The following is a 21,541-nucleotide window of genomic DNA, read 5'->3' as shown; positions in this document are numbered from 1 at the left end:
GTGGAATAGAGTTCCATGTAGTCATGGCTCTATGTAGTACTGTGGAATAGAGTTCCATGTAGTCATGGCTCTATGTAGTACTGTGGAATAGAGTTCCATGTAGTCATGGCTCTATGTAGTACTGTGGAATAGAGTTCCATGTAGTCATGGCTCTATGTAGTACTGTGGAATAGAGTTCCATGTAGTCATGGCTCTATGTAGTACTGTGGAATAGAGTTCCATGTAGTCATGGCTCTATGTAGTACTGTGGAATAGAGTTCCGTGTAGTCATGGCTCTATGTGGTACTGTGGAATAGAGTTCCATGTAGTCATGGCTCTATGTAGTACTGTGGAATAGAGTTCCATGTAGTCATGGCTCTATGTAGTACTGTGGAATAGAGTTCCGTGTAGTCATGGCTCTATGTAGTACTGTGGAATAGAGTTCCGTGTAGTCATGGCTCTATGTAGTACTGTGGAATAGAGTTCCGTGTAGTCATGGCTCTATGTAGTACAGTGGAATAGAGTTCCGTGTAGTCATGGCTCTATGTAGTACTGTGGAATAGAGTTCCATGTAGTCATGGCTCTATGTAGTACTGTGGAATAGAGTTCCATGCAGTCATGGCTCTATGTAGTACTGTGGAATAGAGTTCCATGTAGTCATGGCTCTATGTAGTACTGTGGAATAGAGTTCCATATAGTCATGGCTCTATGTAGTACTGTGGAATAGAGTTCCATGTAGTCATGGCTCTATGTAGTACTGTGGAATAGAGTTCCATGTAGTCATGGCTCTATGTAGTACTGTGGAATAGAGTTCCATGTAGTCATCGCTCTATGTAGTACTGTGGAATAGAGTTCCATGTAGTCATGGCTCTATGTAGTACTGTGGAATAGAGTTCCATGTAGTCATGGCTCTATGTAGTACTGTGGAATAGAGTTCCATGTAGTCATGGCTCTATGTAGTACTGTGGAATAGAGTTCCATGTAGTCATGGCTCTATGTAGTACTGTGGAATAGAGTTCCATGTAGTCATGGCTCTATGTAGTACTGTGGAATAGAGTTCCATGTAGTCATGGCTCTATGTAGTACTGTGGAATAGAGTTCCATGTAGTCATGGCTCTATGTAGTACTGTGGAATAGAGTTCCATGTAGTCATGGCTCTATGTAGTACTGTACATTTCCCATAGTCTGCTCTGGACTTGGGGACTGTGAAGAGACCTCCTATATAGGGCACGAATGTGATAAGGGCCCACAGGACTCTGGTCAACAGTAGTGCACTATGTAGGTTATAGCAGGGCCCTGGTCAACAGTAGTGCACTATGTAGGTTATAGCAGGGCCCTGGTCAACAGTAGTGCACTATGTAGGTTATAGCAGGGCCCTGGTCAACAGTAGTGCACTATGTAGGTTATAGCAGGGCCCTGGTCAACAGTAGTGCACTATGTAGGTTATAGCAGGGCTCTGGTCAACAGTAGTGCACTATGTAGGTTATAGCAGGGCCCTGGTCAACAGTAGTGCACTATGTAGGTTATAGCAGGGCTCTGGTCAACAGTAGTGCACTATGTAGGTTATAGCAGGGCCCTGGTCAACAGTAGTGCACTATGTAGGTTATAGCAGGGCCCTGGTCAACAGTAGTGCACTATGTAGGTTATAGCAGGGCCCTGGTCAACAGTAGTGCACTATGTAGGTTATAGCAGGGCCCTGGTCAACAGTAATGCACTATGTAGGTTATAGCAGGGCCCTGGTCAACAGTAGTGCACTATGTAGGTTATAGCAGGGCCCTGGTCAACAGTAGTGCACTATGTGGGATAGCAGGGCCCTGGTCAACAGTAGTGCACTATGTAGGTTATAGCAGGGCTCTGGTCAACAGTAGTGCACTATGTAGGTTATAGCAGGGCCCTGGTCAACAGTAGTGCACTATGTAGGTTATAGCAGGGCCCTGGTCAACAGTAGTGCACTATGTAGGTTATAGCAGGGCCCTGGTCAACAGTAGTGCACTATGTAGGTTATAGCAGGGCCCTGGTCAACAGTAATGCACTATGTAGGTTATAGCAGGGCCCTGGTCAACAGTAGTGCACTATGTAGGTTATAGCAGGGCCCTGGTCAACAGTAGTGCACTATGTAGGTTATAGCAGGGCCCTGGTCAACAGTAGTGCACTATGTAGGTTATAGCAGGGCCCTGGTCAACAGTAATGCACTATGTAGGTTATAGCAGGGCCCTGGTCAACAGTAGTGCACTATGTAGGTTATAGCAGGGCCCTGGTCAACAGTAGTGCACTATGTAGGTTATAGCAGGGCCCTGGTCAACAGTAGTGCACTATGTAGGTTATAGCAGGGCCCTGGTCAACAGTAGTGCACTATGTAGGTTATAGCAGGGCCCTGGTCAACAGTAGTGCACTATGTAGGTTATAGCAGGGCCCTGGTCAACAGTAGTGCACTATGTAGGTTATAGCAGGGCCCTGGTCAACAGTAGTGCACTATGTAGGTTATAGCAGGGCCCTGGTCAACAGTAGTGCACTATGTAGGTTATAGCAGGGCCCTGGTCAACAGTAGTGCACTATGTAGGTTATAGCAGGGCCCTGGTCAACAGTAGTGCACTATGTAGGTTATAGCAGGGCCCTGGTCAACAGTAGTGCACTATGTAGGTTATAGCAGGGCTCTGGTCAACAGTAATGCACTATGTAGGTTATAGCAGGGCCCTGGTCAACAGTAGTGCACTATGTAGGTTATAGCAGGGCTCTGGTCAACAGTAGTGCACTATGTAGGTTATAGCAGGGCCCTGGTCAACAGTAGTGCACTATGTAGGTTATAGCAGGGCCCTGGTCAACAGTAGTGCACTATGTAGGTTATAGCAGGGCCCTGGTCAACAGTAGTGCACTATGTAGGTTATAGCAGGGCCCTGGTCAACAGTAATGCACTATGTAGGTTATAGCAGGGCTCTGGTCAACAGTAGTGCACTATGTAGGTTATAGCAGGGCCCTGGTCAACAGTAGTGCACTATGTAGGTTATAGCAGGGCCCTGGTCAACAGTAGTGCACTATGTAGGTTATAGCAGGGCCCTGGTCAACAGTAGTGCACTATGTAGGTTATAGCAGGGCCCTGGTCAACAGTAATGCACTATGTAGGTTATAGCAGGGCCCTGGTCAACAGTAGTGCACTATGTAGGTTATAGCAGGGCCCTGGTCAACAGTAGTGCACTATGTAGGTTATAGCAGGGCCCTGGTCAACAGTAGTGCACTATGTACTATGTAGGTTATAGCAGGGCCCTGGTCAACAGTAGTGCACTATGTAGGTTATAGCAGGGCCCTGGTCAACAGTAGTGCACTATGTAGGTTATAGCAGGGCCCTGGTCAACAGTAGTGCACTATGTAGGTTATAGCAGGGCCCTGGTCAACAGTAGTGCACTATGTAGGTTATAGCAGGGCCCTGGTCAACAGTAGTGCACTATGTAGGTTATAGCAGGGCCCTGGTCAACAGTAGTGCACTATGTAGGTTATAGCAGGGCCCTGGTCAACAGTAGTGCACTATGTAGGTTATAGCAGGGCCCTGGTCAACAGTAGTGCACTATGTAGGTTATAGCAGGGCTCTGGTCAACAGTAGTGCACTATGTAGGTTATAGCAGGGCCCTGGTCAACAGTAGTGCACTATGTAGGTTATAGCAGGGCTCTGGTCAACAGTAGTGCACTATGTAGGTTATAGCAGGGCCCTGGTCAACAGTAGAGCACTATGTAGGTTATAGCAGGGCCCTGGTCAACAGTAATGCACTATGTAGGTTATAGCAGGGCCCTGGTCAACAGTAATGCACTATGTAGGTTATAGCAGGGCCCTGGTCAACAGTAGTGCACTATGTAGGTTATAGCAGGGCCCTGGTCAACAGTAGTGCACTATGTAGGTTATAGCAGGGCCCTGGTCAACAGTAATGCACTATGTAGGTTATAGCAGGGCCCTGGTCAACAGTAGTGCACTATATAGGAAATAGGGTGGTATTTGGGCTCTACAGCCAAAGCTGTAGTTTGGTACCTTCATGGTCAAGAGCTGCAGCATACTCCTGTCTGATTTTGTTCCGTATGGCCCTCTTGCAGACCTCCTCTGAATCTTCCTCTGGGGCAGGGGGTGGGCTGGGCTCCTGAGCAGGGGAGGGAGGGCCTAAAAAAGGAAGTCACCCAAATTACACATCAAAATAAAGGCCTGGCGTCATTTTCAAGAGAAAATCCTCAAAACTGTTGACACAAAAATAAAGATGCTTGACACATACTGACGTGCAGGGATCCCAGTCCCATCAAACAAACAATGCTGATCATAGTAGCTTGTGACAGTAGATCATGTACTCAATTTAAAGAGGAACACTTATGAACGGTGAGAGGAGACGATTGTGGAGTGAAAGAGGCAAATCCAAATCTGGACCTTGAAGCTGGTGATTTTCATTGTTCCCCTCTAATAAAGGACTGATTTAGACCTGGGACACCAGTTGGGTACAATTATTTTCAGGTTGAACAGAAAACCAGCAGTACTCCGGACCTCCAGGCTCGGATTTGAAAACCACTGGGGTAGAATAAGTCCAACCTTTCTTCTTGGTGCCAGCTTTCTTCTTGTCCTTGCCAGAGTTGGCTGCGGCGGCTGCAGCGGAGGCTTGGGACATTCTCTGTAGCCGTTCTCTATCCATCTGCTGCTGAGCCTCCTCATTCTCCTCTGCCTCGCGTTGAGCCGCCTCCACTGACACCTGGACACACACAACTACCCATGAGAAACACACACATACGCACGCACGCACGCAAACACACACACACACTTCTTCACCATGTTGTTGATGGCTGTCAGAGCAGTCTGATAGATGTCGTGCAGCAGCTTCTCGTCGGGATCCTGGAAGCCTTTCTGTTTCATAGAGGCCACTTCGGTAGAGGGAGGTCTGCGGGGAATCAGTGGAACACTGCAATAACAGACGAACAAAATCACACGATGCAAAACGCATCATCAATGGAAGTTCTTGCTCTGTACTGAAAGTGCCTTATATTGAAAACCTGTCTGCTGTCATGCAAAACAAAACATGGGATTGAATTAACAGTGGACTTATGTGAACAAAGTTCTACAATATTGTTTTTGTAGGAAATATCCCTTTGACGTGTCTATATTTTTACCAAGGTGAGAGGTAAATTGGGCAGTGCTTTCTCTTACACTTTGGTTTTCTTCTTCTCGTCTCCTTCACAGTCTCTTTTACCAGCACTCTTGGTGACTCTTTCAGAACTGGAGGGACAGGAGTGTTTAATGAGGAGACGACAGTAACAATTGATGAAAACCTAATAATGTAAATTCCCCTAAATAAGCAAAGGTATTAACTATTGAAATAGCTGTGACTCTCCCTGACTGGCATTGACATACCAGATCAAATGGGTCCGTGCTGTGATTGACTGCGCAAAATAAATGGCTACTTCATTATGCTCTGCATAAATGGATAATAACTGACAGAAAATCCGGATTTGGGCCAAGGGAGAGCAGCTAGCTAGGTCAGTTTCTATTATGCATCAATGGAGAATAACTGTCAGAAAAGCCGGTGTGTATTCATTAGGGCACACCGTAGCGAAACATTTTTCAATAGAAAAAAAAGAAAAACTGTTTTGCAACCAAAACAGAAGTTCTATTATTGGACAAATGTAGATTGGTCCCTCCTTGTTTGCTTCCGTTTGGTTCAGAATGGTTTCTAGTGAATACACCCTAGGTATTTCGGATGAATCTGTACGAATCCCTTCCCCTGAGCAGCAGCCTTCTGCTTGCCTCTTGGATTTGTCAGTCTGGGTTCCTGGCTCCTCCAGCGCCACGATGTCTAGCAGTGGAATACAGGTGAATTCTGGCCCCGCCTCAGGCAGCACCTGTTTGTACATGCCTGTGTAGTAATCCCGCAGGAGACGTAGAGAGTCCTGGAATCGGTCCACTTCCACCTGGAGGAGGACAACACTAGTACATCAGTGTGCGTGTCAGCCAAGGAGCTAACCAACCTCGAAATGGAGAAAAAAAACAAACCTGAAACATTCCCGTTTTCACTAATACATGTAAGCAATTGCACAGTCGCTCATGACAGATGTAACAATTAGGGACGGTTTCCCAGACACATATTAAGCCTAGTCCTGAATTTAAAAATATATATGTACAAAGTTGAAGTCGGAAATTTACATACACCTGAGCCAAATACATTTAAACTCAGTTTTTTCACAATTCCTGACATAGTGAAAATTCCCTGTTTGAGGTCAGTTAGGATCACCACTTTATTTTAAGAATGTGAAATGTCGAAATAATAGTAGAGAGAATGATTTATTTCAGCTTTTATTTCTTTCATCACCTTCCCAGTGGGTCAGAAGTTAACATACACTCAATTTGTATTTGGGAGCATTGCCTTTAAATTGTTTAACTTGGGTCAAACGTTTCAGGTAGCCTTCCACAAGCTTCCCACAATAATTTGGGTGAATTTTGGCCCATTCCTCCTGACAGAGGTGGTGTAACTGAGTCAGGTTTGTAGGCATCCTTGCTCACACAAGCTTTTTAAGTTTTGGCCACAAATTTTCTATGGGATTAAGGTCAGGGCTTTGTGATGGCCACTCCAATACCTTGACTTTGTTGTCCTTAAGTCATTTTGTCACAACTTTGGAAGTATGCTTGGAGTCATTGTCCATTTGGAAGACCCATTTACGACCAAGCTTTAGCTTCCTGACTGATGTCTTGAGACGTTGCTTCAATATATCCACATAATTGTCCTGCCTCATGATGCCATCTAGTTTGTGAAGTGCACCAGTCCCTCCTGCAGCAAAGCACCCCCACAACATGATGCTGCCACCCCCGTGCTTCACGGTTGGGATGGTGTTCTTTGGCTTGTAAGCCTCCCCCTTTTTCTTCCAAACATAACGATGGTCATTATGGCCAAACAGTTCTATTTTTATTTCATCAGACCAGAGGACATTTCTCCAAAAAGTATGATCTTTGTCCCCATGTGCAGTTGCAAACCATAGTCTGGCTTTTTATGGCGGTTTTGGAGCAGTGGCTTCTTCCTTGCTGAGTGGCCTTTCAGGTTATGTCGATATGCCATTTATCGGCATATAAGATATGTCGATAACCACACGGTGGTTGGAACCAAAAACCTCAAATTTGGACTCATCAGACCAAAGGACAGATTTCCACCGGTCTAATGTCCATTGATTGTGTTTCTTGGCCAAAGCAAGTCTCTTCTTCTTAATGGTGTCCTTTAGTAGTGGTTTCTTTGCAGCAATTCGACCCTGAAGGCCAGATTCACGCAGTCTCCTTGGAACAGTTCATGTTGAGATGTGTCTGTACTTGAAATCTGTGAAGCATTTATTTGGGCTGCAAGCAGAGGTGCAGTTAACTCTAATGAACTTATCCTCTGCAGCAGAGGTAACTCTGGGTCTTCCTTTCCTGTGGCGGTCCTCATGAGAAGACAGTTTCATCATAGCGCTTGATGGGATTGTGACAAGACTTGAAGAAACTTTAAAAGTTCCTGAAATTCTAAAGTATTGATTGACCTTTGTATCTTAATGTAATGATGGATTGTCGTTTCTCTTTGCTTATTTTAGCTGTTCTTGTCATAATGTGGACTTGGTCTTTTACCAAATAGGGCTATATTCTGTATATCACCGCTACCTTGTCACAACAAAACTGATTGTCTCTAATGCATTAAGAAGAAAATAAATTCCTCAAATGAACTTTTAACAAGGCACACCTGTTAATTGAAATGCATTTCAGGTGACTACCTTATGAAGCTGGTTGAGAGAATGCCAAGAGTGTGCAACGCTGTCATCAAGGCGAAGGGTGGATACTTTGAAGAATCTCAAATATAAAATATATTTTGATTTGTTTAAAACATTTTTGGTTACTTCATGATTCCATGTGTTATTTCATAGTTTTGATGTCTTAACTATTATTCTACAATGTAGAAAATAGTAAAAATAAAGAAAAATCCTGGAATAAGTAGGCATCTCCAAACTTTTGACTGGTGCTGTATATATTTATATATATATATATTTTAAATGTTTTATTGTCACATACACCAGTGATATGTGTTGTTTTAAAGTGCAGTGATATGTATTGTTTTAAAGGGTCAGGCAGTAGTATGGCGCCCCTGGAGCAAATTTAAGATGGAGATTCTAATTTCAACTTGCTTTTTATTGTCAGCTGGCAAGCGCATGTGATATTTGGTTCTGGGTGATGCTGAGATAACATGTTCATGAACAGGATGGGAGGAGCATCACCTGCATTAGTGTGGAGAAATGGTTGATGAGCACCGCCGTGTGGTCTTCCAGCCAGCCGTCGCACATGATCGCCGCCCGCTCCTGCCCCACTTCTTCCTTACGCTTATCACAGATGTCCCACAGACGCTCGCGCAGGTCCTGCAGTGTCACGACACCAGACGAGACAGATAGACAAACACAGACAGAAGGACAGACCGACGAGACAGAAGGACGGATAGACAGACGGACCAACATAGCGACAGACAGCCTCTCAGTATTGACAGGCAATGGGAAAAACAACAGACATGAGCAAATGTCATAACAGACACGGCTTTGATGGCGTTTGTGTTACTGTAGCCTACATCCAGACGCTGGTGCAGCTCTGCCTTGGTCTCCTCGTCATCTCTCATGTCCTTGGGGATGCTGTTATAGTTCTGCTGCCACTGGGACACAAACTCTTGCTTCAGGTCGGGCCGTCGGAGGTACTGCTTAAACTCCTCTCTGCAAGCGTCACAAGATAAGAGTTAGAGTTACTTCTCTCTGTTCACACTGTACATATCCCAAATGCAGTGTGGTAGACGGCAGGAAGAGGTGAGGGGAGTGGTAATCGAAGAGAGATATCTTGCAGGTCGCTGGCTCCACCCCAAAGCCTTATATGGACTTCCTGCTCCAACGAGGCAAGACTGTAAATCGTTAAGCCAGGGAGTGCTTGGGGATAAAGGAGGAAGCGGCCTTCACAAAGTGGCAGAGGAGATGAGAGACAAGAAAGGTATGAAGGGTGAGAGAAACGAGAGCAAAAAATAAAAAATAAATAAATAAAAAAACAAAATAAAATAATAATAATAATCTGTGTGATTGCCTGTTGTGACCTGGAATGTTGGATTACCCCCCCTTGTGTACTGGATTGGCTGAGGACCCAAGTGTGAGGATTTCCCCCTGGAAAATGGAATGGACAAAGGGAACAGCTTGTGGATTGTGAGGTGATTTCCCCATGTACCAAAATCCCTAATAAACGTCCCCTTTGCGTTCTATTTGTGCTACTGGTTTTGTTATTGAACTTGGTGACATGGAAACCCCACACCCTTGATCTTTTTACAGCAATAGTATAGATCCAAGTCACCCTCACTGATGCGAGATCAGATCAAAAAACAACAGACATGACTTGAAATCACTGGACATTTTAATAATGTTTACATATTTTTTGCATTACTCATATGTATATACTGTATCCTATTCTACTGTATCTTAGACTATGCCGCTCTGACATTGCTCGTCCAAATATTTCTATATTCTTAATTCCATTCCTTTGCTTTAGATTTGTGTGTATTGTTGTGAAATTGTTAGATGTTACTGCACTGTTGGAGATAGGAACAGAAGCATTCTGCTACACCCGCAATAACATCTGTTAAACACGTGTATTTGACCAATAACATCTGTTAAACACGTGTATGTGGCCAATAACATCTGTTAAACACGTGTATGTGGCCAATAACATCTGTTAAACACGTGTATGTGGCCAATAACATCTGTTAAACACGTGTATGTGACCAATAACATCTGTTAAACACGTGTATGTGACCAATAACATCTGTTAAACACGTGTATGTGGCCAATAACATCTGTTAAACACGTGTATGTGGCCAATAACATCTGTTAAACACGTGTATTTGACCAATAACATCTGTTAAACACGTGTATGTGGCCAATAACATCTGTTAAACACGTGTATGTGGCCAATAACATCTGTTAAACACGTGTATGTGGCCAATAACATCTGTTAAACACGTGTATGTGACCAATAACATCTGTTAAACACGTGTATTTGACCAATAACATCTGTTAAACATGTGTATGTGGCCAATAACATCTGTTAAACACGTGTATGTGGCCAATAACATCTGTTAAACATGTGTATTTGACCAATAACATCTGTTAAACACGTGTATTTGACCAATAACATCTGTTAAACACGTGTATTTGACCAATAACATCTGTTAAACACGTGTATTTGACCAATAACATCTGTTAAACACGTGTATTTGACCAATAACATCTGTTAAACACGTGTATGTGGCCAATAACATCTGTTAAACACGTGTATTTGACCAATAACATCTGTTAAACACGTGTACTTGACCAATAACATCGGTTAAACACGTGTATGTGGCCAATAACATCTGTTAAACATGTGTATGTGGCCAATAACATCTGTTAAACACATGTATGTGACCAATAACATCTGTTAAACACATGTATGTGACCAATAACATCTGTTAAACACGTGTATGTGACCAATAACATCGGTTAAACACGTGTATGTGACCAATAACATCTGTTAAACACGTGTATGTGACCAATAACATCTGTTAAACACGTGTATGTGGCCAATAACATCTGTTAAACACATGTATGTGACCAATAACATCTGTTAAACACGTGTATGTGACCAATAACATCTGTTAAACACGTGTGTGACCAATAACATCTGTTAAACACGTGTATGTGACCGATAACATCTGTTAAACACGTGTATGTGACCAATAACATCTGTTAAACATGTGTATGTGGCCAATACAATTTGGTTAGAGATCAGCACAGATGAAAAGTTGTGAGATGGCATGTCACGTGAAATATATTTTAAGTGCATTTAACAGGCATCACTGTTGTAAGAAAGGAGGTAATAATACCGTAGCCTGGTCCCAGATCTGTTTGTGATATAGGAGTTCACAGATCTGGGACCAGGAGAAATAATATGGGTTTGTCAGAGTCGGGTTAAATGTGGAAGATCCATTTCAGTTGTACGGGGTGGCAGGGTAGCCTAGTGGTTAGAGTGTAGAGGCGGCAGGGTAGCCTAGTGGTTAGAGCGTTGGACAAGTAACCGAAAGGTTGCAAGTTCGAATCCCCGAGCTGACAAGGTACAAATCTGTCGTTCTGCCCCTGAACAGGCAGTTAACCCACTGTTCCTAGGCCGTTATTGAAAATAAGAATTTGTTCTTAACTGACCTGCCTAGTAAAATAAATAAAATTAAATTGTACAACTGACTCGGTTTTCTCTTACGTCCACTAAACGATGTCAAATTTTATTTTATTAGTAACCTGCACCGAATACAATAACAGCCTGACAGTGAAATGCTTACTTATGAGCCCCTAACCAACAATGCAGTTTAAAAATATACAGATAAGAGTAAGAAATACAAGTAATTAAAGAGCAGCAATAAAATAACAATAGCGAGACTATATACAGGGGATACCGGTACAGAGTCAATGTGGGGGGTACCAGTTGAGGTAATATGTACATGTAGGTAGAGTTATTAAAGTGACTATGCATAGATAACAAGAGAGTAGCAGCGGTGTAAAAGAGGAGGGGGGTAGCTATTTGATTAGATATTCGGGAGTCTTATGGCTTGGGGATAGAAGCTCTTTAGAAGCCTCTTGGACCGCGAATTGGCGCTCCAGTTTGTCGTGCGGTATCAGAGAGAACAGTCTATGACTAGGGTGGCTGGAGTCTGACCATTTTTAGGGCCTTCCTCTGACAGTGCCTGGTATAGAGGTCTTGGATGGCAGGAAACTTGGCCCCAGTGATGTACTGGGCTGTTCGCACTACCCTCTGTAGTGCCTTGCGGTCGGAGGCTGAGCAGTTGCCATACCAGGCAGTGATGCAACCAGTCTTGATTCTCTCGATGGTGCAGCTGTAGAACCTTTTGAGGATCTGAGGACCCACGCCAAATCTTTTCAGTCTCCTGAGGGGGAATAGGTTTTGTCGTGCCCTCTTCACGACTGTCTTGGTGTGATTGGACCATGTTAGTTTGATGGTGATGTGGACACCAAGGAACTTGAAGCTTTCAACCTGCTCTACTGCAGCCCCGTCGATGAGAATGGGGGCGTACTCGGTCGTCCTTTACTTGTAGTTCACAATAATCTCCTTTGTCTTGATCACGTTGAGGGAGAGGTTGTTGTCCTGGCACCACACGGCCATATGTCTCGTCGTTGATCAGGCCTACCACTGTTGTGTCTTCGGCAAACTTAATGATGGTGTTGGAGTCGTGCCTGGCTGTGCAGTCATGAGTGAACAAGGAGTACAGGAGGGGACTGAGCACCCACCCCTGAGGGGCCCCTGTGTTGAGGATCAGCGTGGCGGATGTGTTGTTACCTACCCTTATCACCTCGGGGCGGCCCGTCAGGAAGTCCAGGATCCAGTTGCAGAGGGAGGTGTTTAGTCCCAGGGTCCTTAGTTTATTGATGAGATTTGAGGGCAATATGGGGTTGAACGCTGAGCTGTAGTCAATGAATAGCATTCTCACATAGGTGTCCCTTTTGTCCAGGTGGGAAAGGGCACTGTGGAGTGCAATAGAGATTGCATCATCTGGAGATCTGTTGGAGCGGTATGCAAATTGGAGTGGGTCTAGGGTTTATGGGATAATGGTGTTGATGTAAGCCATGACCAGCCTTTCAAAGCACTTCATGGCTACAGACGTGAGTGCTACGGCTGCTAGTAATTTAGGCAGGTTACCTTAGCTGCTAGGAGCGCCGCCTCTGGGTGAGCGTTTTCCTATGGCGGAATACAGCTCATTCAATGCTGTCTTAGTGCCAGCCTCCGTCTGTGGAGGTATATAAACAGCTACAAAAAATACAGATGAAAACTCTCTAGGTAGATAGTGTGGTGTACAGCTTATCAGGCGGCCAGCAATAGCTCGAGACTTCCTTAGATATCATGCACCAGCTGTTAATTACAAAAATACATAGTCCGCAGCCCCTTGTCTTACCAGATGCCGCTGTTCTATCCTGCCGGTACAGCATATAACCAGCCAGCTGTATGTTGATAGTGTCGTCATTCAGCCACGACTCCATGAAGCATAAGATATTACAGTTTTGAATGTCCTGTTGGTAGTTTAATCTTCCGTTAGGTCTTCGTTTTTATTCTCCAAGGATTGCACTTTTGCTAGCAGAATGGAAGGAAGTTGGGGTTTATTTGATCGCCTACGAATTCTCAGAAGGCAGCCCGCCCTCTGGCCCCTTTTTCTCCACCTCCTCTTCACGCAAACTACGGGGATCTAGACCTGTTCCCGAGAAAGCAGTGTATTGTTCCTCATCAGACTCATTCAGACTTGTTAATTCTTAAGGCTAGGGGGCAGTATTCGGAAGTTCAGATGACTGACGTGCCCAAAGTAAACGGACTGTTACTCAGGCCCAGAAGCTAGGATATGCATATAATTGGTAGCATTGGATAGAAAACACTCTGACGTTTCTAAAACTGTTAAAAATAATGGTATGGCTCACAGTCCATTCAAATGCTTGTCTATGGGATATTCAAAGGAATTCCTCCCAGATTGCAGTTCCTATGGCTTCCACTAGATATCAACAGTCTTTAGAAAGGGTTTCAGGCTTGTTTTCTGAAAAATTAATTAGTAGTTGTAGTTTTTCAAGGTGGCTCTCATTTTGACTGTAGTCTTGTGGCGCGCGTGGATGAGGGTGCGCACCTCGTTATTTATCTCCGGTATTGAACATACTACATTCTGTCTTAAATTGTATCATTTATTTACATATTAGGGTACCTGGGGATTGATTAGAAACGTTGTTTGACTTGTTTGGACCAAGTTTATTGGTAACTTTCGGATTCCTTTGTCTGCCTGTTGAATGAGTGGAACGGGTGGATTACGGAATCAAACGCACCAACTAAACTGACTTTTTTGGTATATAAAGGACTTTATCGAACAAAATGACCATTTGTTGTGTAGCTACGACCCTTGGGATTGCAAACAGAGGAAGATCTTCAAAGGTAAGTGATTTATTTTATCGCTATTTCTGATTTTTGTGACGCCTCTGCTGGTTTGGAAAATATTTTTAATGCTAGTGTATGCGGGGCGTTGTCCTCAGATTTCACCGGATGTTGTCGAGGTGGGTCAGTAGCGCCCCACCTAGCCCAAAGAAGTTTTAAAGGAAAAAATGGTATTTTGCCAGTCCGTTGTGAGTAATCGCGGTCCTGATGTCCAGAAGTTATTTTCAGTCATAAGAGATAGTAGCAGCAACATAATGTACAAAATAAAAAAAATAAAAAGTTACAAACAACGCAAATAAACAAACAAAAAACACAATCACTTGGGAAAACGTAAAACGTCAGCCCTCTTCTCCGGCGCCATTGTTAAAACTTAGCGCTAGGCCTATTTTTTATCCTGAAGCCAGGATATGCATATAATTGGTACCATTGAAAATAAAACACTTTTAAGTTTGTAGAAATGTTAAAATAATGTAGGAGAATATAACACAATAGATATGGTAGGAGAAAATCCAAAGAAAAACCAACCATATTTTTGTTGTTGTTGAGAGAGTCCATCCTCTTAGAAGTGCAAGAGATAGGTCATATTGAAAATTAGCTCCCTGGATGCAATTCCTATGGCAGTCTATGTTCAAGGTTCCAGGCTTGAAAACTTCAAAAACGAATAAGAAATAACAGTTTTAGTAAGACAGTCTTGGAAATTCGTGTTTGCGCGCGCCATGAAGACATTTATGCACCTGCTAAAATTAGTTTCCTATTGAACATACTTCTTTCCGAAATAAATATTATAGTTTGATTACATTTTAGGGTGAGTAAATAGAAACCTTTTCTGACTTGTTGAAACAAAGTTTAGGGGTAGATTTTCGGATTCCTCCTTCCTCGATGGCCCAAACTAAACTGACTTTTTTGGATATAAAGAAGGATTTTATCTAACAAAACGACACTACAGGTTATAGCTGGGACCATTTGGATGACAAATCAGAGGAATATTTTCAAAAAGTGAATATTTAATCATTATATGTGAATGTATGAAACCTGTGCCAGTCGAAAAATATTTTGATATTGGGCGCCGTCCTCAAACAATCGCATGGCATGTTTTCACTGTAATAGCTACTGTAAATCGGACAGTACAATTAGATTAACAAGAATTTAAGCTTTCAGCTGACAAGACACTTATATGTACCTAAATGTTTAAAATCCATAATATTTATGATAATTTATTTGATTTGCGCGCCCTCCAGTTTCACCGGAAGTTGTCCCGCTAGCGGGACACCGATCCTTTATCCTCACCTGATGTTAAACAGATGGTGAATGATCAAGATACGTTCTGTGCGCAGGTTCTGCAACACAGCCTTGATGTTAGTCACATAGGAGTTACACACGTTCTCCCAGTATGGAACCAGGTACTCTGGTATCTCCTGGGGAAGAGAGACAAAAGATGTCCTGGGGTGAAGGTTCCCATAGTTACAGATCTAAGATCAGCTTTCTTTTCCCCAATTCCAACCTTAAACATTAGTGGGAGAAATGCACAACTGACTCAAGATCAGTGTCTAGGGGCAACTTCACCCTACTCCACAAAAGAAAGTCGAATGGGGAAATGCAGGCTCAAACATAGCCAGAGACCAGGCCAATGAGTGTAAATAGAAGTTTGGGAGGTCCCTCTTGTGGCCATCCATGGCTATCGGAAATGACTCAACTCAACCGTATCGTTCTCGACCTCCTTGATTTCAAGAATGAGGGCAGAAGGGCCAATGCCTGGTTCTCTTTGTTAATTGATTTGTAATTTGCCTGAACCTTTATGCTGAACACATCCATGCATTCTGACTGAGAGCTAATGAGACTATGCATTCTGACTGAGAGCTCATGAGACTATGCATTCTGACTGAGAGCTCATGAGACTATGCATTCTGACTGAGAGCTCATGAGACTATGCATTCTGACTGAGAGCTCATGAAACTATGCATTCTGACTGAGAGCTCATGAGACTATGCATTCTGACTGAGAGCTCATGAGACTATGCATTCTGACTGAGAGCTCATGAGACTATGCATTCTGACTGAGAGCTCATGAGACTATGCATTCTGACTGAGAGCTCATGAGACTATGCATTCTGACTGAGAGCTCATGAGACTATGCATTCTGACTGAGAGCTCATGAGATTATACATTCTGACTGAGAGCTAATGGGAAGAGAAAAAGCCCATGCAAACCTATAATGGTTCTCTTGTCTTCCACCAGTACAGGGTAAAGTTCCCCCTAGGTACAGATCTAGGATCAGCTTCTGTTTTTCCCCATCCTAACCTTAACCACCAGTGGGGAAAATGCTAAACTGATCCAAGATTAGCATCTATTGGGAAACAACACCCTACTCCTACTGTACCTTGGGAAGGGGCTCGTCCACATACACCCAGTGTGCAGTACCAGAGGTGGGAGCTAGGGGCTCTGTAGAGCTGGTCACACCATGGGCATTCTCAAAGGAGGAGGCTATGGACAACCTTCTAGAATGCCCCACGGCTCCTCCTGGAAGCAATGGGGAAAAAGGGATATTTTATTTCTTAAAGGAACGGGGCAGTCCCACTCCTCTCATATTCATTGTTTTTTGGATTGGATATAGAAAGGAAATTGAGTGTCTTCCAAAGACCCTAGGCCACCATACCTCTTCTTTTTTAAATATTTTTTATAAATGTGGTTTAAAAACAGTGTGAGAGCAACTGTTGTTTGTTGTAGAATGTTACTAATAGCTAGGCTGATATCAGTAATGGACCTGATCCTGACTTGGACAGCTTAAGATGGACATCTTTCCCTTCGAATGTGTTCTTCTCCATGTTGCTCTGTGAACCTACAGAATGGAACAGAACTGTTTGACCACATGGTTCTCTTGTCTTTGAAATAAACTATCTGTGCCTTCACGACTGTTCTGGTGTGAGAGGACCATGTTAAGTCAAAAGTAGTGCTGTATGTAGGGAATAGGGTGCCATTTGATACACTGCGTGGTTGTTAGCCGACCTTTGGGGGAGCAAGAGTTGGACTTGGAGCTGGAGCATTTCACAGGTGGAGTCAGGCCCTCCTGGGTGAGGGTGGAGGTGGACTCAGCGGGAGCTGGGACCGCAACCGGAGTTACCTGGACGAGAGCAGTTGAGACCGATGGTGCCTTCCCACTGTCCAAAACAACTCCCTCACCTGGTGGGTCAAAATAATTACACATAGAACAACTTTAGGAACAGTAGGCATCTCACTGGGCAATTTTAGAGTCAAAGTAGCATTAAGTCAAATCTCTCATTTTGGGGAATGAATATCTTATCTTAAAATCAACCATTCCCTTAGTGCCCTGTACCTTTTTCCGATTGCATCATGGCCTGGTACAGGATGGATTCCACTTTTCTAAAGAGCATGTCCTCCGACATCTCAGCATTCAGTCTCATCAGAATGCTCTGTTTACCAGAGAACCACTTCTCCAGCTTGGGCCAGGTATCCTGGAAGGCTGTGATCCTGCAGTGATAATAACAAAGGCTGTATTCATTAGCGCACACCATAGCTAAATGTTGTGCAATGGAAAAAAATGTGTTTGTTATTGGACAAATTAAGGTGGGTCCCCTCCCCGTTTTGGCCTGTTTTGCTTCTGTTTGGTTCCTAGTGAATACACTCAATGTGTGAAGAGAACAATGGTGTGTCAGTGGGCTAGTTTAAAAGTTCAAAGACACTCAGAGCCCTGAAAATCACTTACAACAATGTTAGAGATGATGTACTCAATAATCAGACCTGGGTTCAAATAGTATTTATTTTTCTTTCAAACCATTTAGTTCTACTTGATTGATCTTGACTGGCACCATGGCACCAATGGAGTAGTCCCAAAAGTGTAATGCCCTCCCACTTTGTCACCTAAGGCAGTCTCAATCAAAGGCTCAAATTATTTGAAGGAAAACAAATACTACTTGAACCCAGATATGCGTCTTGTGGTCATCGTACTAACTGTACCTGTGCTGGATCTGTCTCTTCTCCAGGCTCTTGTCCCTGGCGATGACAACGTTGTGCTCTCTAGCAGGGGCACAGCTCTCCTCACCAGCCCCGGCCAGGCCAGAGCTCTCCTCCTCATCTACAAATACAGTCTGTCTGTGTCATTCATTACTCACATGCAACTCATATGACACGTGGAGAATGTTGAGAGCAGGGGTGGGCGATTCCAGTCCTCGGGGGCCTGATTGGTGTCACACGTTTTCTCCATCCCCAGCAAACACAGCTGATTAATCACATTACATTCTAAACTGAAGATCATGATTAGGTGAATATTGGAGTCAGGGGTGTTAGCTGGGACTGGGACAAAGCTGTGACACCAATCAAGCCCCCGAGGACTGGAATCGCCCATCCCTGGTCAAGGGCTTCAAGTTCCTCGGTGTCCACATCACTTTAAGACTTAACATGGTCCTCTCACACCAGAACAGTTGTGAAGGCATGGTAACACCTCTTCTCCCTCAGGAGGCTGAAACGATTTGGTATCCTCAGGAACTTTTACAGTTGCACAATCGAGAGCATCCTGACTTGTTGTATCGCCGTCTGGTATGGTAACTGCAATGCCCATGACCAGAAGGCCCTACAGAGTGTGGTGCGAATAGCCCAGCGCATCACTCGGGGCGAGATCCCTGCCATCCAGGACATACAGTGTATTCGGAAGGTACACAACACCCTTGACTTTTTCCACATTTTGTTACGTTACAGCATTGTTCTAAACTTGATTAAATAGTTTATTCCCCTCATCAATCGACACACAATACCCCACAATGACGAAGCAAAAACAGGTTTAGACATTGGTTCAAATTTATTCAAGACCCTTTACTCAGTACTTTGTTGAAGCACCTTTAGCAGCGATTATAGCCACAAGTCTTCTTGGCTGTGACGCTACAAGATTCCCCAAATATAGGTGTGCCAGTTTCTCATTCTGCTTAGGGTCGTTGTCCTGTTGGAAAGTGAACCTTCGCCCCAGTCTGATGTCCTGAGCGCTCTGGAGCAGGTGTTCATTAAGGATCTCTCTCTGTACTTTGCTCCGTTCAGCTTTCCCACGATCCTAACTAGCATCCCAGTCCCCGCCTCTGAAAAACATCCCCACAGCATGATGCTGTCACCACCATATTTCACTGTAGGGATGGTGCCAGGTTTCCTCCAGACGTGCCGCTTGGCATTCAGGCCATAGAGTTCAATCTTGGTTTCATCAGACCAGAGAATCTTGTTTCTCATGGTCTGAGAGTCCTTCAGGTGCCTTCTGGAAAACTCCAAGCAGGCTGTCATGTGCCTTTTACTGAGGAGTGGCTTCCGTCTGGCCACTCTACCATAAAGGCCTGAGTGCTGCAGAGGTGGTTGTCCTTCTAAGGTTCTCCCATCTCCACAGAGGAACTCTGGAGCTCTGTCTGAGTGACCATTGGGTTCTTGGTCAACTCCCTGACCAAGGGCTTTCTCCCCTGATTACTCAGTTTGGTCAGACGGCCAGCTCTAGGAAGAGTCTTGGTGGTTCCAAACTTCTTCCATTTAAGAATGATGGATGCCACTGTGTTCTTGGGGACCTTCAATGCTGCAGAAACATTTTGGTACCCTTCCCCAGATCTGTGCCTCAAACCCAATTGTGTCCCGGAGCTCTACGGGCAATTCCTTTGACCTCATGGCTTGGTTTTTTGCTTTGACATACACTGTCAACTGTGGGACCTTAAATAGACAGGTGTGTGCCTTTCTAAATTATGTCTAATCAATTGAATTTACCACAGGTGGACTCCAATCAAGTTGTAGAAACAGCTCAAGGATGATCAATGGAAACGGGTTTCACCTGAGTTCAATATCGAGTCTCATAGCAAAGGGTCTGAATACTTGTGTAAAGATATTTCTGTTTTTTTTGTGCTACTTTTTTCTAATAACCTGCTTGTTCGCTTTGTCATGATTGGGTATTGTGATGTCATTATATGGTATTGTGATGTCATTATGAGGTATTGTGTGTAGATTTATAAGGGATTATTTTTAATCAATTTTAGAACAAAGCTGTAAAGTAACAAAATGTGTAAAAAGCCAAAGGGGTCTGAATACTTTCCGAATGCACTGTACATGCCAGGCGGTGTCTGAGAAAGGACTGAAAAAATGCCAAGGACTCCAGCCACCCAAGACATGGACTGTTCTCCATGCTCACGTCCAGCAGGCGGTACCGGTGCATCAAGGCTCAGACCAACAGACTCCTAAACAGCTTCAATGCCCTGAACATAAGAATGTTAAATGGCTAACAACTAGTGCTCTCCCTCTCCCACAGACCTCTTCCATACTGACCCTATGCCCATCCCCTGGTCTCTACCCACTCAGACACAACCTACGCTGCTGCTTAAATTATTATTGATTCAATGTGTTACTCCTTTAAACTGCTGTCCATTGATTATTGATTGCCATTACCATTAGTATCTATCTATTTATCCTGCTACTGGTTTCGATTACTCCTGTTTACATGTATATATTACCATTAGTATCTATCTACTTATCCTGCTACTGGTCACTATTACGCATGTTTAGATGGACACTGAACAAAAATATAAACGGAACATGCAACAATTTCAAAGATTTTACTGAGTTACAGTTCATATAAGCAAATCAATCAATTGAAATAAATAAATGAGGCCCTCATCTATGGGTTTCACATGACTGGGAATACAGATATGCATCTGTTGGTCACAGATACCTTTAAAAAAGGTAGGGGCGTGTATCAGAAAACCAGTCAGTATCTGGTGTGATCACCATTTTCTTCATGCACTGTGACACATCTTCGCATAGAGTTGATCAAGCTGTTGATTGTGGCCTGTGGAATGTTGTCAAACCCCTCTTGGCTGTGCGAAGTTGCTGGATATTGGCACAAACTGGAATACGCTGTCATACATGTCGATTCAGAGCATCCCAAACTTGCTCAATGGGTGACATGTCTGGTGAGTATACTGACCATGGAAGAACTGGGCCATTTTCTGCTTCCAGGAATTGTGTTCCGATCCTTGTGACATGGGGCCGTGCATTATCATGCTGAAACATGAGGTGATGGAGGTGGATGAATGGCATGACAATGGTCCACAGGATCTCGTCATGGTATCTCTGTGCATTCAAATTTCCATTGATAAAATGCAATTGTGTTCATTGTCTGTAGTTTATGCCTGCTCATACCATAACCCCATCGCCACCATGGGGCACTCTGTTCACAACACTGACATCAGCAAACCGCTCGCCCACAACACACCATACACGCTGCCTGCCATCTGCCCGGTACAGTTGAAACCGGGATTCATCCGTGAAGAGCACACTTGTCCAGTGGCCATCGAATGTGAGTATCTGCTCGCTGAAGTCGGTTACGCCGCCCAACTGCATTCAGGGCAAGACGCTGGTGAGGACGATGAGCACGCAAATGAGCTTCCCTGAGACGGTTTCTGACCGCTATTGCAGAAAAATTTTGGTTGTGCAAACCCACAATTTCATCAGCTGTCCGGGTGGCTGGTCTCAGACGATCCTGCAGATGAAGAAGCCGGATGTGGAGGTCCTGGGCTGAACATTTTAGATTGGCCTT

At 44.0% G+C, this 21,541-nt stretch overlaps 1 protein-coding gene across 1 annotated transcript; it reads right to left on the bottom strand.

Annotated features, from left to right (window-relative positions):
* Window positions 1-3,994: 3,994 nt before the first annotated feature.
* Window positions 3,995-17,324, bottom strand: LOC135535907 (sperm flagellar protein 2-like; the record flags this gene model as incomplete). Its single annotated transcript, XM_064962307.1, has 11 exons — window positions 17,309-17,324; window positions 16,981-17,154; window positions 16,355-16,494; window positions 15,266-15,393; window positions 8,565-8,703; window positions 8,224-8,361; window positions 5,744-5,907; window positions 5,147-5,215; window positions 4,772-4,901; window positions 4,538-4,694; window positions 3,995-4,120 (listed from the first exon to the last, which is right to left on the bottom strand). Coding segments are annotated over exons 1-11 (1,381 nt in total), but the record flags the coding sequence as incomplete, so codon positions are not given.
* Window positions 17,325-21,541: the final 4,217 nt, after the last annotated feature.

This window comes from Oncorhynchus masou, unplaced genomic scaffold, assembly GCF_036934945.1.
Source record: "Oncorhynchus masou masou isolate Uvic2021 unplaced genomic scaffold, UVic_Omas_1.1 unplaced_scaffold_5307, whole genome shotgun sequence".
In the NCBI taxonomy this organism is placed as follows: Eukaryota; Metazoa; Chordata; class Actinopteri; order Salmoniformes; family Salmonidae; genus Oncorhynchus; species Oncorhynchus masou.
Note: the sequence above shows the minus strand (reverse complement) of the source record. Positions and strands in the feature narration are given on the sequence as shown.